General features: G+C 41.4%; 1 protein-coding gene across 1 annotated transcript in view; it reads left to right on the top strand.

Moving 5' to 3' along the window:
- Positions 1–5713, top strand: part of JHY (junctional cadherin complex regulator) — a 31302-nt gene extending 25589 nt beyond the window's left edge. Inside the window, exons 8-9 of the mRNA XM_054049495.1 lie at positions 3754–3879; positions 4917–5713. Of these exons, the coding sequence (XP_053905470.1) occupies positions 3754–3879; positions 4917–5120 (330 nt within the window). The 3' untranslated portion in view covers positions 5121–5713. The remainder of the gene's footprint in view (positions 1–3753; positions 3880–4916) is intronic.
- The last annotated feature ends 11921 nt before the right edge of the window (positions 5714–17634 follow it).

The following is a 17634-nucleotide window of genomic DNA, read 5'->3' as shown; positions in this document are numbered from 1 at the left end:
GGATTTCCCTGAATTAATTCTTCATTCAAGTGGTTGAACTAGAATATGTCTGTTAGAAAACCCATCACAACCATTGATAAGTTGTTCCAGTGGTTCATTACTCTCATTTAAATATGTACACCTTATTTCTAGTCTCAATTTGTCTAGCTTTCAACCATTGGATCAACTTTCAGTCATTAGAGCTTGTTATATCTTTGTCTGCTAGATTACAGAACCCTTTACTAACAAACTTAACTATAAGGCATGTTTTCCAATCCTTTAATTATTCTTGTGGCTCTTCTCTGAACTCTCTCCAATTTTTCAACAGCCTTCTTGAATTGTGGACACCAGACCTGGACACTATATTCCAGTAGCTGTTACACCCGTGCCAAATACAGAGGTCATGTAACCTCCATATTCCTACTCAATATTCCTCGGTTTTTAAATCCAAGAATCACATGAGCCCTTTATAGCCACAGCGTAGCACTGAGAGCTGATCTTCAGTTGATGAGCCACCGTGAACCCCCAGTCTTTTTTTCAGAGTCCCGGCTTCCCAAGATAGAGACCTCCATCCTGTAAATATGGCCTACATTCTTTGTTTCTAGATATGACCTTTCATTCAGCCATATTAATACATATATTGATTGCACCTAGCTTGGCAAGAGATCCAGATCACTCTGTAACAGCGACCCATCCTCTTCATTATTTACCACTCCCCCAATCTTTGGGTCATCTGAAAACTTTCAGTAATGACTTTGTTTTCTTCCTAGTCATTACAAAAATATTTTATAGCATAGAACCAAGAACAGAGCTCTGAGGGACCCCATCAAAAATCATCCAATTGATGATTCTCCATTTACAATTAGATTGAGACCTAACCCCACTTCAGTAGGTGCCACTGATTTTGTATCATTCTAGTTTCTTAATCAAAATGTCATGTGGTACCAAGACATCTACATTTATTACATCAACACTATATTGTAGTAGCACATCCTCACCTCATGGGCACCCCCTGGTCTCTGGTAGCAGAGTTGCATGGAGTCCTTGTCGGTCTCCCCCACCTGGGCTCTCCTTTGGACCTGCAGCAGCCTCTCTCAGTCTGTGTCTTCTCCTGACTCCCCCTCTGGGTGTTCTGTGGCTTGGCCCTCCAGCCAAGTCACACAAAAATGTAAACCCCTTCCAGGGCAGCAAGAGCAAGTCCAAATAAAAGTCCACACAAATCTTCAAACTAACAGCCCTTCCGCCCCTCTCAGGCTTCACTGTAGTTCTCTTGTTGACTCTACCTCCGGGCTCCCCCAGCAGGAGCCTCAACTGCTAGTGTAGCTTGTTCCTCTGCTATTTCCTGTCTATTAAACCTTATCCCAGGGCTTCTCTCCACCAGAGAGACTTGTCTTCTAGGTAGTTTCTCTTGACCTGAGTTCCCTCAGTCTGCTTATTAGGCCTAGCTCTGCCTCCTCTGGCCAGGAGGCAATTAGTCAATCCCTCCTCCACCCCCCCCCTCCCCAGGTGGAGAGCATGACTAATTGGGGTTCTTTCCCTTGCCTTGCAGATGATGGAGGTTATGCCCCATCACACACTTATCAGCCCAGCTTGTAATCTCAAACTGACTTGATATCTTTTTTCATGAGAAGATCTATTTTCCGTAAACCTGTGCTGGATAATATAATTAATGTTACTCATCTAAACCAGGGATCTCAAACTCAAATGACCACGAGAGCCACATGAGAACTAGTACATTGGCCCAAGGGCCGCATCACTGACACACTCCTCCCCTTCCATAAGGCCCCGCCCTAGCCATACCTCTTCCCCCCCATTCCAAACCCTTCCCCAAATTCCCCACCCCAACTCCGCCCCCTCCCTGCCCCTAGTCCAACCCCTTCCCCAAATCTCTGCCCCGCCTCTTCTCTGCCTCCTCCCTTGAGCACGTGGCTCCCTGCTCCTCTCCCCTTCCCCCCGGAAAGTGCTAAATGCCGTCAAACAGCTGTTTGGCGGCAGGAAGCACCTGGAGGTAGGTAGAGGAATGGGGACGCGGCGCACTGGGGGACAGGTTGGGGGCGGCGGGTGAGGGGAGCTTGGCGGCCGCAGGAAATAACTTGGGGGGGGCGCACGGGGAGCTTGCCGGGCCACAGCAAATCACTCCACGAGCTGCATGTTTGAGACCCCTGATCTAAATTCTTTATTACAGTCCCATATCAGCCGTTCCATTACATTGTCGAGGATCTATGTCCGACTGACAGCCTACCATTACCACGGTCATCTAATTTACCTTTTTTTTAAAATATCGCCACAACTAAAGTGTTCTTCCAGTCCTCTGGATATTCCCCAGTGTGCTAAGACTTGTTCACTTCCAACATTAACAGTCCAAAAAGCAACAGAGAGTCCTGTGGCACCTTTAAGACTAACAGATGTATTGGAGCATAAGCTTTCATGGGTGAATGCCCACTTCGTCGGGTAATTAACAGTCCAGATTTCATTTGGTATCATGGATATCTATCCAGAAAACTCATGCACGCACATAAAAAGGAAGAAGTGTATAATAGAAGGGACAATTATATCTTTGATAGATTCAGCCCTCTAGTTTTGTAGTTCCCAGAAGCAGGCATCCATTAAAGAAATTTTCAGCAGGTGAGTGGCCAACTGAAGGCAAGTCCAAACTGCTTTGTTCTCCCTGTGGTAGCTGAAGTGTACATGAATGACTTTAACATGATTTAGCTGCACTGTCATTCACAGAAGACAGTCTTACTGAACCTTGGAAGAGAAAATGAAAGTAAATACAGTAAAGTAAGTGCAACAGGGAAGTAGCTGAATGCACATTACTTACTGTTAAGCAAACCTCTGATCTTACTGTGCCAAAGAGGAGATGATTGTCAGAGAAAGTCTGAATGAAAAATATCATTTGACCTCTTCACTGCCAGTGACTTTACTAGTTACATTAAGCAGATGTACATCTCAAGTGCTGCAGAACAGATCCCATGTGCTCTACTGATAAGACCCTACTGATAAGACAACAGCTATTTATATTTATATAGCGTCCTTCACAGAAATATGACAGAGCATTGCGTAGCTAAAATGATAAAATCATGAGCCCTTTGGCAGTTTAAAAGCTACAGTGATTTCTTCAGCCTTGCAGTAAATTAGATAGATTGGTCATCTCAAATCTATATCAATAGATAGATGCATTGCTACAAAACGGCCTTCCTCCATACAGCAGAGGGTTCTGTCTCTTTTTAACACTTTGGCAACACTCGTATAGCTTGTCAGGCCAATAAAGTGTTATTAAATTGCAATGGGGGAAAAAATGAAATGTTGACACCAGCTCCTAACTGGGGCAAACTAAAATACCTTGCTGAGCCTGAGAGTAACAAATGGTTGGAAACAGAGACAGAAAATCAGTTAAATAAATGGACTACAGTCATTCAAGGCTTTAAATGCAGTAGAAGGACTTTAAAAATCAATGCAAAACTGGACAGGTAGCTAGTGCAACCATTTTAGAATGGAAGTAATATGCTGAAACAGCTATGTGGTAATAAAGATGCAAACTGCTCCATTTTCAAGTAGCTGCATCCTCAATATAACAAAGGAAGAGCTCTTGAAAATCAAGAATTACAGTTATCTAACCTTGAAAAAACTAGATTTTTAAGAAGATCTTGCTGAGCAATGATTAGTGGCATTTTAAACAGCCTCACGGGCATAAATAGGAAAGTCCGGCAGTAAAGGGGTTAATTAACTGGTCCCTCAAAACTTTAAATAACCATTACTTTTTTCACTTGCCAGACAGAAAAGTTAAATAAGCAAAAGGAATATGCAAAGCAAGTTAAGGAGCACAACATGAAGAACGTTGCTACTGCGCAGAAACTGCCAGCAAAACCTCAGATCAAGTCATCATTATCAAGACATAAGGTCAGACTAGAAAGCATCTCATTAGATGGGGCTAGAACTCTCCTTAAAGTGCGAGGGAGAGGGCTTGAAAGACTGGACTCTGCATGTGTCCATGGGCGTCCGAGAACCATGGAAAGTGAACTCCTAGAACAATTTTGGGTTGGGTGCCAAAAGATAGAGGGTCTCCCGCTGCCATTTTTGTAGTTTTTTTTTTTTTTAAACAATCCCAGGCACTCCTAATATAGAAAGTTCCCCAAGGTCAGTTACCTATTAATTATTTTTGTACAATCTTCATTGTATTCCTTCTCTTGTCAAGAAATGTATCAGCCTTCAAACTAACCAGAAATGAAATTTGCAAGGGACTCCATTTAAGTTAGTCTAAGCTTTGATTTTAAAGTCTTCAGGAATATCTCAACACCTTATCATTTTAGGCCTTTCGTAATGTAATTTTTGAGGAAGGATGGGGCGGGGTCTATTATAGAATAAATCTCTGCTTTCTGAAACTTGCCACATTTAGGCTATGAGGAACTCACTGCCACAAGATATCATTGAGGCCAAGAGCTCAACAGGAATAAAAAACAGAATTGATATTTATAAAGGCATGTGAGAATATACAAAATTATAATAGTAAATACTATTTTTGTTATAAAAAGTTTTGGAATGGATATAAATCTGCATGCTTCAAGGCATAAGGCAACCTCTAACTCAGGGATCGGCAACCTTTGGCACACAGCCCATCAGGGAAAGCTGCTGGTGAGCCGGGACGGTTGGTTTACCTGCAGAGTCCACAGGTTCGGCCGATCACAGCTCCCACTGGCCACGGTTCACTGTCCTAGGCCAATGGGGGCTGCGGGAAGCAGCACGGGCCAAGGGATGTGCTGGCCGCTGCAGTTTCTTGCACCTGCCTCTAAAGCATCTGGTACTAGTCACTTCAAGATATGGAATTATTACATCATTAATTTGATCTAGTATGAAAATTCTTATGTTCTCCTGCCATTTTAAAAGTGTTCTGATTTTATTGTTAATTTCAAACTTCTTTCAATCTTTAATATTATTAGGCTCTGGAATATGCTAAGAAGATTCCTAAACCAAAACCGTTCTCAGCAAAACGATCAGATGAAGAACCAGAAGAGGAAAAAACTCCAGCACATACTTTAAAAGGACAGAATTTACCTCAAATTTCCTCACTGAAAACTCTGCAAAACAGACATGAAATAGAGAAGCAAGTTGTGGCTGCTTTCAAAACCCTTCACATTTTATAATAAGTTTGAAATTATTAGAGAGCTGTAGAGGGTAGACAGTATCTGAACTGATTACGTGGTGCATTAAATTACGTATGTTTCCCAGATACAGTATTTCAGGACTCTGCTACTTAAATAAGAGCCTCTACCATCAAAAAAAAAAAAAAATGGATTTCAAAAGGTGAAATATTTTCAGATCAATTGCCCTTATTTTAGTCCAATTTTATTATAGCCAAATTATTATTTTTTTTAAATGTAATCTTCATTTTAGAATTGTGCTTCTTCTTATTCTATTGTTTCCTTCCTTGGAATATCCTGATTAAGCGGCTGCCTCTTTCTGAGCGATTATCCAGAAAGAGTGGGGAGTGAATTTAGGTGCCTGCAAGGTTCAGCAGGAGTTTTGTGAATTGCAGTGGAACCTAAACCTGGGACTTCGATGCCTAAACACATTTGTAAATCTAGGTCTCTGTGTCCCATTAGTCTTTCCCAAAATGCTCATTCTTTTTATGCTGAGAAGTCAACCTACAGCTACTTACTAAAACATTTTTTATATTTTACATAATGAACTTTTAAAAGTATTTCCATCAAATCTAAAAACAATCTGAGTGACTCTGTGGATGTGTCTATCGTTATTTCTTTTCTCTTAATATAACTTGAACTGAAATGAAAGCAGGACCATTTCTATGATGCTCACTGAGCCATTGACCAAAGAGACATGAATTAATGATAAATATTTTAGCTCTGGCCCACATTTCCATGACCTGGGGTAGACAGGTGTTAGAGATGTTATCAGCAGTATATGGTTAAAGAGCACCTTATGTGTATATGGTGCTTTCCAAACACAAGTCCTAGGCCCTGCTCCAAAGCAGCTTACTGCTGGTTTTAGACAGCCACGTACAATACAAAGGTAAAATAAGAGAGTCCAAGAGGAAGATCTGCAGAGGAGGCTTCGCTTACAGAGAAGGTAGACAGGTTTCAGAGTGGTCGCCGTGTTAGTCTGTATCAGCAAAAACAACGAGTCCATATGGCACCTTAGAGACTAACAAATTTATTTGGGCATAAGCTTTCGTGGGCTAAAACCCACTTCATCAGATGCATGGAGTGGAAAATACAGTAGGAAGATATATATATATATAAATAATAGCAGTACATGAAAAGATGGGAGTTGCCTTACCCAGTGGGGGGTCAAGACAAATCAATTAAAGTGGGCTATTATCAACAGGATGAAAAATCACTTTTGTAGTGGTAATCAGAGTGGCTCATTTCAAACAGTTCAGAAGGTAGAGAGAGCAGTGGGGCTTGATACATCAGTGGTTGGATCCAAAGCCCCCTGAAGTCAATGGAAAGACTTTCTGCCTTATATGGGCTTTCAGTCATGGCCCAGGAGTGGGAAGTCATTCCAAATATAGCGGCATCATGAATAAAGCCATAAAGCTGAGAGTAGGAGAAGGTGACAAAGGGAGCAACTGGGAGGATTTGTAGGGCACAGAGTGAGTAGCAGGAAAGAGAGTTGGGATGTAGAGCAAGGCAAAATTGTGAAGACTTGAAGGTAAGGACGGAGAGCTTGAACTGGACGCGATAAAAGAATCTAGATTCAGCATCGTCCCATGGTCAGGGCACTGGACTAGGGTTGGTCCCTTGATTTCTGTTTCCAGTTCTGCCCCGGACCTGCTGTGTGACTTTGAACAAGTCACTTCACCTCTCTGTACATGGGTACTGCCCCTGCTACCCCCACCCAGATCCCCTGGGTGTGTATTCAGATGGCTAGCCCAAGCTGCTGCCTGTTCCCAGCTATCCTGCTATTTTTAGCGCACTAGCTCAAGCAGAGCTAGACTGTGCCTATCTGTTTGAGCTGGGAAGCACCGTCCCAGCTGCAGTGTAGATATGTCCTAAATATCTGTACAGTGCCTGGCACAGTGGGGTGTGATCTCTTTCGAGCCCTTATATGCTACATAAGAAAAATAAACTCGTTAAGAGATGTAAGGAGGGAAAGATGTGGTCAGAATGATTGGAAAGGAAAATGTAATCAATTCCTGTAAGAAAAAAAAAGACAGAATTCTGACCAGTCCCAGCAGTTAAGCCAGAGCTGATTCTTGCATGTTTTATATAATGTAGGGATCTCTAATTTTTAGACAAAAACAGGAGTACTTGTGGCACCTTAGAGACTAACAAATTTATTAGAGCATAAGCTTTCGTGGGCTACAGCCCACTCAATTTTTAGACAGACAATCTTACAGGTTTGGGACCTTAACAAGTTAATTTAAATACTTGTACCGGTTTACTTTTAAATTAAATCTGGCACATCTTAAATTAAAAAGGGGGGGGAAGACAACAACCTCATTGTATTACCTTAATATCCACAACATTTTCTTTCTTTAAAACAAAGAGGAAGCTGTTGGCAGATTATCCAGGAATGAAGCCAAACTAAAACGCTCCCAATAATGAAGAAAGTAAAACATGAACCAAACACAGGCCATCAATAGTGATACAATAATTAATTATGCAATTGTTGCTTCCTTATTGGTTAATGATTCATTGTCACTCACAACATCACAGCAAGCCCAGGAGTTTAGAGCCTCATCTAGGGCAGGAAAATGCAGACAAGTAATGACTCTTCATCTAGACAATCTGTTATTAGCTAGGAGTAGTTTGAAGATACACTGAGAAACTGAGCAGAACATTGAGGCTAAGCAAGAACTACACTTTTGATAGGAAACAGCCTTTAACAGATTAAGTATAAGATAATAAACCGATGTGATTCTTATGATGGTTCTGCTTCTTTAACTTGGTAAATGAAGAATTAAATCCACAGATGAAATGTGAAGGAAACGCACAGAAAAGGAGTTTTGGAGAACACACACTAAACATCTTTTTGAAAATAGGCAATTTCTGCAGGTTCTTGTTGACTCTTGGGTTTGTTTTCACCATACGTTGTCTGCATAATAGATATAGAATCATGGTCCTGGCTCCATAGTTGTGATTACATCCAGGTTCCATCGTAAACCCCACCCCCAATATATTTAACTGTGAATATTTGGCATGAAAATGGCCTGATTTACTCTCTGGGCAAAGGAGAATTTTCCTGACAAGTTTGAGAAGAAAAAAAAAAACAAACATCCAAAATTCACCCAGATTTGAAATTTTGACCAGTATCTAAAGTTCCTTTGGATCCTCCGAGCCCCAAAATGCCTAGTTACTGCCCCTTCAAACTTTCTGTGCAGTTAAATCGCCTTGAAAACAAATGTGCGAGTTCACTTTAAAAGAAAACAAGTTGTCATTAAGGCAAGCCATTAACAATAGCTGTATCTAATCAAAATGATGATACTGTATGTGTTGGAGCCGAAGTCCATAGAATCCTCTGGCCTAAGCAAAGTTTGGTCTTGAAGGTATGCAGTGGAAGGGTTAATTGGGGAATACAGCCGAGAGAGGGAATGTGAAAAGCTTACCTCTGTGGCTGCCCTGAGTTTTCTGTAAAAGGTAAATATGGAAATGAATTCAGAAAAATATTTTTAATCTTATAATGGGTTAATTCTGGACTTTTCAATAGTTAGATGCAAACTCCTGCTAGGAGTTGAGGGTAATGTTACAAGTTAGCAGGAAGACCATTTTGCTTAATAAAGGCAGGCCATTGAAAGACTTCAGTTGACTTCTGTGGGCTTTGAATCCCACTCTAAATTATTGAAATCAATCTATGCTCTCAAACACTGGGAAACAAATGGCTCCTAGAATTGACAAGGAGTTAAGCATCAGTGCCATAGGACATTGGAAAGGTTGCTTCCCCTAGATTTGAAACGAAGCCTTGGTTACCTGGGCCTTGATTCAGCAAAGGACCTAAGCATGTGCTTAAAAGCTTTGCTGAATGATGACCTTAAAACAGGGAGACTTACAATCATTTTGGTCTATTTACTATAAATATTATGGAATCACTGGAAACTTGCATGAGAAAATTCTCTGCATAAAGGTCTGGTTCAGGTTATGTGTAAAACATTTTGCACTTAAAAGTACAGCAGCAGGCAACCGTTTTGCAGCTTTCAGTGGATCCAGGACAAAATTGTCCCTTCTTGGATTTTGGATTTGCTCCCTCTTACCTCTTGGCCTGTCAGCGCTGTTTGTCCTCAGGATTCACATTACATAGACAGTTCTGTACCATACCAGTTAGAGTTGCTGTCCTAATTATATTTTTTAAATAAAATGGTAACACTTTGAAGCATTTCTGGGGAAGGCCATAAACTTGTTGCCTCTGCTTAAAAGTGATAATCCCCCTTTAATACAAACCTGAAGCACCTATTTTTAATTGAACTTTTAGATGAATATCAAAGAGCTATTTATGCGTATCTAATATTTTAATTAGAGTATATTCTCAATTTAACCCATTAAATCCCCTTTGATGATCTCCATGTTTAGTGCTTAGCCCCAGATGCTAGAGATAATGAGAACTTCTGCCTTTCTAGCCTGTCTCCCTTTGTATCCTTTTTTTCCCTCCTCGCTATTGAATTCAGTTAATTGAAGGAGTCTCTCACCACCACACATTAAGGAGTCGAAATTAGCATCCCTTTTCTGATTAGAAAATGCAAGCAGACATTTTCCCTTTGATGTCAGGATTGAGTTGAAGTAGGCAACAGCCCCCTGAAAATGAGCTGATGGCCTTATTATTAGGCTAAAATGCAGATGCGTCCATGTGTTGCAAAATGCTTAATGTCTTAATTGATCACCTTCTTCACTGTTTGTCGTCCTAGTACCTTTTATAGCTCATGTAAATTCGGGGGTGGGGGTTGTTGTTTTGTTTTGTTTTTAAAATAGTGACCTTTTAAGGAACATTCAAGGGCACCCACCAATTTCCCCTCACCCCCAATATTAAAATTTGATCAATAAGCCCTGTCATTAATAGGATGTTTTCCCATGGCAAAAAAATAAATAGTCCCATGAACACAATCATCTTGCAGACCATGTGCAAAGGATTGTATTTTCCCCAAGGTGAAATTTGAAAAGAGGTTATTTTCAGTGTGTGTGCAAAGGAAGTCTTTTGATCTGCTTTGATAGTCATGCAAATTCTTTTTGCGCCGAACAGATAACAGTGGTACAAAAGGGACTGCACAAGTAAATGATGAGCATCCATCTGCTCAAAAGCAAAGGCCAAAACTTAATGTAATTCAAATGAGAAGGACAAAGAATTTAATAAGAAATTGGCTTGAAGTTTTCATTAAGCATTTGGGACCACATTAATGTTGACTTAGGCCCTTACTCTCATATTGAAATCAATGGGACTATATGGCAATGCATAGAGTAAAGTGTTACTCACGTGAGTATGGGTGGTAGAATCAGGCCTTCAAACAACTAACCACCAAGTATCCGAGATTGTGCCTCGTCTGGTTCTGTAGTATAGTGGTGGGGAATGTTAGAGCAGCATACTTCATCTGGAACTTCCTCCAGGCTACCTTCATTCTAGAATACATGATACAGCTGGATCCCTTCCCTCCATGAGCCGTGGCTGCAGTCACCTAATGGTTGTAAAGTCAGCACCATGCACTGAAACAGCTTGTGTCTAGCTAGGACTCTTGGCCAAGTGATAGGTGTCACCTTGCTGAGGTGGGGATAATCTGAATGATGTTTACATTAAGGATATCTAAAAAAAAAAAAAAATCTCACTGCCCCCAAAAAAGGAACATGTATTAAATCTATTTTTATTTCTTGAAGATATAATTGGTTTTATGCAAATGTTATATGGGCATAATTTCTGGGGTTCCCTTATATGTAATTATTCTTCCTACTGTTTCTTTTCTTGGTTTCCTCCAGACTTCTCAAAAACTCTCTTTTTTGGGTTGTCCCCCCACCCCAAGGTGGGTTTGATTTTTATAGACAAAAAATATTGCGCTGTGAAGCTGAAAACGTGTCTGAAAAATAAATCCACATGCTAATGACATTATTCACCACTGGAGATCACGTATTTCACCAAAGGGACGATAAGTTCTGTTTTCTAAAAACTCCCATTTAAAAGCCACATTCATCCCTGGCATGCTCAACGGAGTTGTCAGATTGCCAGTGAACTCAGTGGAATTACAGCAAGTAAGCCCACAATTGAGGCTCCTAGGCTGTATGCAAATACAAAATAAATTAATTAATAAATAATAATAATTTGGCCTCATGTTTATACTTAGTCGGATCTGAAAATTGGCACACAGATCTAAATTGAATACGGCCTCCTTGCACAACCGTTGCACGTGATGGTGAGACAAAAATACAAACACCTCAGCAGAGTAGGAAAATTCATTTCACAAGGAAATAATGAAACATACAGGGACAAATTCATGTCTGTCTTGAACGGAATTACACCAGGGCGGATTTGACTCAGATTGGAGGTTTTTAGAAAACAAAGCAAACCATTATCCCTTGAGTATAATAAGTGAACTCCAGTAGAAAGTAATGCCTTTACTGGCCTGTGGCTACAGGCTTACATCAGTGGTGTTATACCAGTGATAAACTTGGTCCAGTGCCTTATAAATCTTCCACCACTTCCCTTTGGAAACAAATTCTGCAATAGATGAGATCACCAGAGGGAAGTATTTCCTAATACTCAACATAAATACTCCTGGCACAAGAATAAATGAGTATGTGCGTAGAGGGTGAGATATGGTGGTTGGTTTGGCTACAGAAGAGGCTTCTGTGAACATGGAGTGGTATCCAGGGACAATAAATGCAGAGTGAAGCTCTACTGATGACAGCTGGCAAGAATGAGGTAAAGAAGCTTGCCTTACAGAAGAGGGCTGTTTTGAATGGAAGTGCTACTGAGCCAAAAACATGGATACGGCAGATGCTATAAAACTACCCAACAGCTCATGCAATCACTGATTGTAAGTGCAGAGAGGGCAGCTGCAGGTAATGCCATATGGTTAGTTTTCCATGTACCACGAGGATCACTTAAATCAATTTGCCTTGCCTCAATACCTATGGCAAAACCAGCCTAGTGCATTGCAATGGAGAATTCAGTCCCCTTGGCAGTAGCAAAGCAACCATTAAGTAGCATTAGTGATAGATAGCAAAGTATAATAAAACACAGAGCTCAAGTGACTTGCGTTGGTCACAAAAATGAGGCGGTTAATTAAACAGAAATTAAAAAGGTACAGCACCAAAAGTGAAATCCCTGCAAGCTGCATAGAAACTTTTTAAAGACACCATACTAGAGGCTCAACTTAAATGTATACCCCAAATTAAAAAACATATGTAAGAGAACGAAAAAAATGCCACGGTGACTAAACAAAGTAAAAGAAGCAGTGAGAGGCAAAAAGGCATCCTTTAAAATGTGGAAGTTAAATCCTAGTGAGGAAAATAGAAAGCAGCATAAAAACTGCCAAATGAAGTATAAAAATATAATTAGGAAGGCCAAAAAAGAATTTGAAGAACAGCTCGCCAAAGACTCAAAGTCATAGCAAACAATTTTTTAAGAACATCAGAAGCAGGAAGCCTGCTAAACAGCCAGTGGGGCCACTGCATGATCGAGATGCTAAAGGAGCACTCAAGGACGGTAAGGCCATTGCGGAGAAACTAAATGAATGCTTTGCATCCGTCTTCCCGGCTGAGGATGTGAGGGAGGTTCCCAAACCTGAGCCATTCTTTTTAGGTGACAAATCTGAGGAATTGTCCCAGATTGAGGTGTCATTTGAGGAGGTTTTGGAACAAATTGATAAACTAAACAGTAATAAATCACCAGGACCAGATGGTATTCACCCAAGAGTTCTGAAGGAACTCAAATGTGAAATTGCAGAACTACTAACAGTAGTCTGTAACCTATCATTTAAATCAGCTTCTGTACCAAATGACTGGAGGATAGCTAATGTGACGCGAATTTTTAAAAAGGGCTCCAGAGGTGATCCCAGCAATTACAGGCCAGTAAGCCTGACTTCAGTACCAGGCAAACTGGTTGAAAATATAGGTTTCAGAGTAGCAGCCATGTTAGTCTGTATCCGTAAAAAGAACAGGAGTACTTGTGGCACCTTAGAGACTAACAAATTTATTAGAGCATAAGCTTTCGTGGACTACAGCCCACTTCTTTGGATGCATACAGAGTGGAATAAATATTGAGGAGATATATATATATACACACACACATACAGAGAGCATAAACAGGTGGGAGTTGTCTTACCAACTCTGAGAGGCCTGTAGTCCACGAAAGCTTATGCTGCTGGGGCGCTGAAGTCCATGACACCAACTCCTGCTGTCTGGGAGATGGGTCCTTCCTCAGGTACAGCGAAGCGTCCCCTGGCAGTCCCACAGCTCTCAGAGGAGAGTGCCCTCTCAGTCTTTTTATGTCACTTGTGGAGCACCGGGGAAGTAGAGCGGTGCCTGGCCGGTGCTCTCTGTTGTGGTGCCGGGGATTGCCAGTGACAAGGGTCTCTCGTACTAGAGTCCTTCCTAGGCCCTGAGTCATGCCGGACCGCTCCGCAGACGCACTCGGGCCTAAGCCTTGGCGGTCTGAAGCCGCTGGACAAAGTGTGGATTCCATGAGCCGCTGCTTCAAACAGAAATCCTGCTCCTTTTTTGTCCTAGGTTTAAAAGCCCTACAGATTTTGCAGTGCTCCGTCTGATGCATCTCCCCCAGATACGTCAGGCAAGAGTCATGGGGGTTACTATTTGGCATGGGAGCCCAAGAAGGAGTAGGGGATAGGGAAAGATCCCACTCACAAACAGCTATACTAACTATAACTAACAACTAAAAGCTATAAAACAAGAAGAACTAGGTAACTACGCTAAGGGAGCACTTACAAAGCAAGCAAGTCATAGTTCCAATGGCCGCCACAGACGGTAAGAAGGAACTGAAGGGGGGGGGGTCAGGTTGGCGGGGTCATATATTGAGTGCCATGAAGGCACCACTCCAGGGAGTTCCCCAGCCAACCCAACAGGAGCTGCTAAGGGAAAAAGTTTCTAACGACTGTGCACGCGGCGCGCCCACACACCTGATTGGAACTGACGTGAACAAGCACTCAAAGAAGAAATAGGAGCCACCAAATGAAGTTAATAGGAAGCAGGTTTAAAGCAAACAGAAGGATGTATTTCTTCACACAACACACAGTCAACCTGTGGAACTCTTTGCCAGAGGATGTTGTGAAAGCCAAGACTATAACAGGGTTCAAAAAAGAACTAAATAAATTAATGGAGGATAGGTCCAAGAATGGCTATTAGCCAGGGTGGTCAGGGTTGGTGTCCCTAGCCTCTGTTTGCCAGAAGCTGAGAATGGGCGACAGGGCATGGATCACTTGATGGTTACCCGTTCTGTTCATTCCCTCTGGGGCACCTGGCATTGGCTACTGTCAGAAGACAGGATACTGGGCTAGATGGTCTGACCCAATATGGCCATTTTTATGTTCTTATGTCATACAGAAATACGAAGATGTAGAGCATAAAAACCAGGAATCCTTCAATACCAGTCTATCTTTAGATAGAATATCCCCATCTTAAGCAAGTAGAACCAGAACAGTTATTCACCCTTACATTCTTTTTATATTAATAACTTGAATTATTTCAGTTGTGACTGTTCCCAGCACCATCCCTTCATTCCCCCCCCCCCTTGCTTGACATCTCCAATTCAACTGGAGTCTCTCTTTCTTTAAGTGCAGCACATATCCTTGTGTTTTCTCCTTTTCCCGTAAAAGAGTGTTCCCACTCAGGTATTTGTGTACAGTAATTAAATTCCTCCTTGACCTTCTGTTTTCAAAGCTGCACATGTTAAGCTTTTGAACCCGTTCCTCAGAGAAGGGAGTAAGGCCTGGGCTTTGTTAGGCACTACCCTAAATGATTTTCTGATCAACTCCTTCTTTTATGGCTTTGTTGCTCCAGATTCTCTATACTCTTCTTTTGTATTCAGGTTCTTATATTGCACTCAACACTGGGGTATCTGAGTGCCTTTTGAGGCCTCTGGACAACGTTTTTCCTAGTGGCTGTTTCATGTGACATTTATTGGCTGGCTATTTAGGATCCTAGCATCAGCACCAAGCAGAAGAGGAGTCATTTGTTCTATCGCTTGTGCCCTACAGATATACAGTAAACATTCTTATTGCAGTCAGAGGGGTTGTAGAACTCATGTTAATGTGAGGTCCTGTTTGACATGTGCCTTTTCCTAGCTAAGTGTTTCAACCTTTTCCATCCCATACCCCCATGTTAGCACAGATAAAAGCTTTGGGGATCAGCTTCCTTCTGACAATAAAGACCCGCAGTGTGGTCATGATGCCCTGAAGCCTGCTTGTGACCATCGTCAGCATGAGGACGCATGATCTAGCTGACTCGCTTAGTTCTTTGGCTTCAAACATATACCTTCAGAGAAGTAAGCCTTGGGTAACTCTTCCCAAAAGAAGACTTACTTTCCAGCTCTGTGTTAATATTGGAGGCCAGGGGATCATGAAAACCATTTCTTTAGAATCTGGGCAGGGGCCAAGGGAAGATGATTAGCTCAGGGCATTGCAAACAGGGTACAAAGCCATCAACCCTAACTTACGTCACTGGCTCAAATGAGATCCAAATTAGCAATGACCAATAGTTAACACTGAGGGCTTTAGATAACCTACCTAAAAAGAGTTGATGTTTTCAGTCCAGTAGAAAAATATCCCATGTTGATCACAACTTATCAGAATCAACAAATGAGTCAGAGGTCAGTGACAATGTTTCATGCTTTTTCTTGTGCAAGGACTAAAATTATAAAAGATGGTTGGCAGACATCAGTTAGACCCACAATCAAACAGGACAGGCACCAAAACACAAATGTCCTTTAAAAACTGTAGTCACTCTAGCATTAAACATTTTAAGGCAATCTGCTATATGTTATCCACTGGGTTGTTACAGAAGTTCCTTGAGACAGAAAAGATATGCCAGGAAATCAAAGAATTCTTACTGTACCAGTACCACGATCAAAGTGAGATGCTGGCATGTGCCAGCAATAAGAGCATCGGCCTTTGCCATGAAGTTTTTCCAAAAACTGGACGTAGTGTAGCAAGAGGGGGGGTATAGCAGAATAAGCAACCTCACCAAGATCAAGGGTGCATTTTGCATTATAATAATACTGGAAAACAAAAAAGATTTGGCTTGGTACTCCAAGCATCAGGACTGAAGCCTCCAGGCTGAATTAAAGGATCTGCTTTCCAGGAAGTTACACTCTTCCTAGCATGAATTCATTATACTTTTCCTAGTATGAATTCTTCTTTCCCCTTTTTTGGTCTTGTTTCTTCTTCCTTTCCCGCAGTCAATGGTCATTTGCTTTTGTTACCCCTCTAACTAACTTAAGCTCTTCAAGGCTTCAAAAGCTCCACCTATTACATGTTTGTAAGACACCGTGCACAACTATGCCCACTGCATGCTTAATAGACTCTCTGGAGCCACAGGTTCATATCTCAGCAAGTCTTTCCTAAGCCCTTCAGCCTTCCATGGTACATAATAGTTCATCTATTGTAGTGCAGCAGGAGGGGTTGGGCGGGGAAAGGATTCCAATGAGATCCTGTCTCTTCTATATGGACAGGAAAGATTCTATGGCATGTGCACAAAAGTGAGGGTTTGCTCTAGGCTCTGTGGTCAAGATTTCCTCTACTGTTCTGCAGGTTCGGTCAATGCTCCTAATCCAAAGATGGTTGAATTTCAGTGGCTAGCGTGTGTAAATTGCTTCATAGAATCATAGGACTGGAAGGGACCTCGAGAGGTCATATAGTCCAGTCCCCTGCACTCATGACAGGACTAAATATCAGGATCCTATAGAAGCACTCTATAAAAGCAAAGCAGGGCCTTACATTGTATGACAGATTGCTGGGTGCACCCAGCGTGTATCTCTAATTCTTTGTTGTAGGGCTTCATTAGTTGCATTCTGTTCTAACTAGGTTGGATACAGGTAGCTGTAGCATTTATCCCTCATGCCACTTCAATAACATTTAAAATATTTAAGACAGAAATTTTGAATCACGTTGTGGGGCTTCATAAAATTGTGCTTTGTAGCGATACTCTGAGCACCACAACTAGCTGTTACCACTCAAGAAAGATCTTGGCGTTATTGTGGATAATTCTCTGAAAACATCTGCTCGATATGCAGCCACAGTCAAAAAAGCGAACAGAATGGTAGGAGCCATTAGGAAAGGGATAGATAATACCAGAAATATCATAATGCTACTATATAAATCCATGGTACTCTGACATCCTGAATACTGGGTGAAGTTCTGATTGCCCCATCTCACAAAAGATTATTAGAATTAGAAAAGATACAGAGAAGGGAAACAAAAAATGATTAAGGTCTGGAAGAGGTTCCACACAAGGAGAGATTAAACAGACTGGGACTGTTCAGTTTAGAAAAGAGATGACATGGGGGGGAATATGATGGAGGTATATAAAATCATGAATGGTGTGGAGAAAATGAATGGGGAGTATTATATACCCCTTCATATAACCCAAAAAAACAGGGGCAGCAAGAAATTAATAGGCAGCAAGTTTAAAACAAACAAAAAGAAGTATTTCTTCACACATCGCACAGTCAACCTATGGAACACATTGCAAGGAGATGTGTGACGGCCAA

The sequence above is a fragment of the Malaclemys terrapin genome, chromosome 15 (assembly GCF_027887155.1).
Source record: "Malaclemys terrapin pileata isolate rMalTer1 chromosome 15, rMalTer1.hap1, whole genome shotgun sequence".
NCBI lineage: Eukaryota > Metazoa > Chordata > Testudines > Emydidae > Malaclemys > Malaclemys terrapin.
The sequence above is the reverse complement of the archived record's forward strand: the minus strand, read 5'-3'. Positions and strand labels throughout refer to the sequence as shown.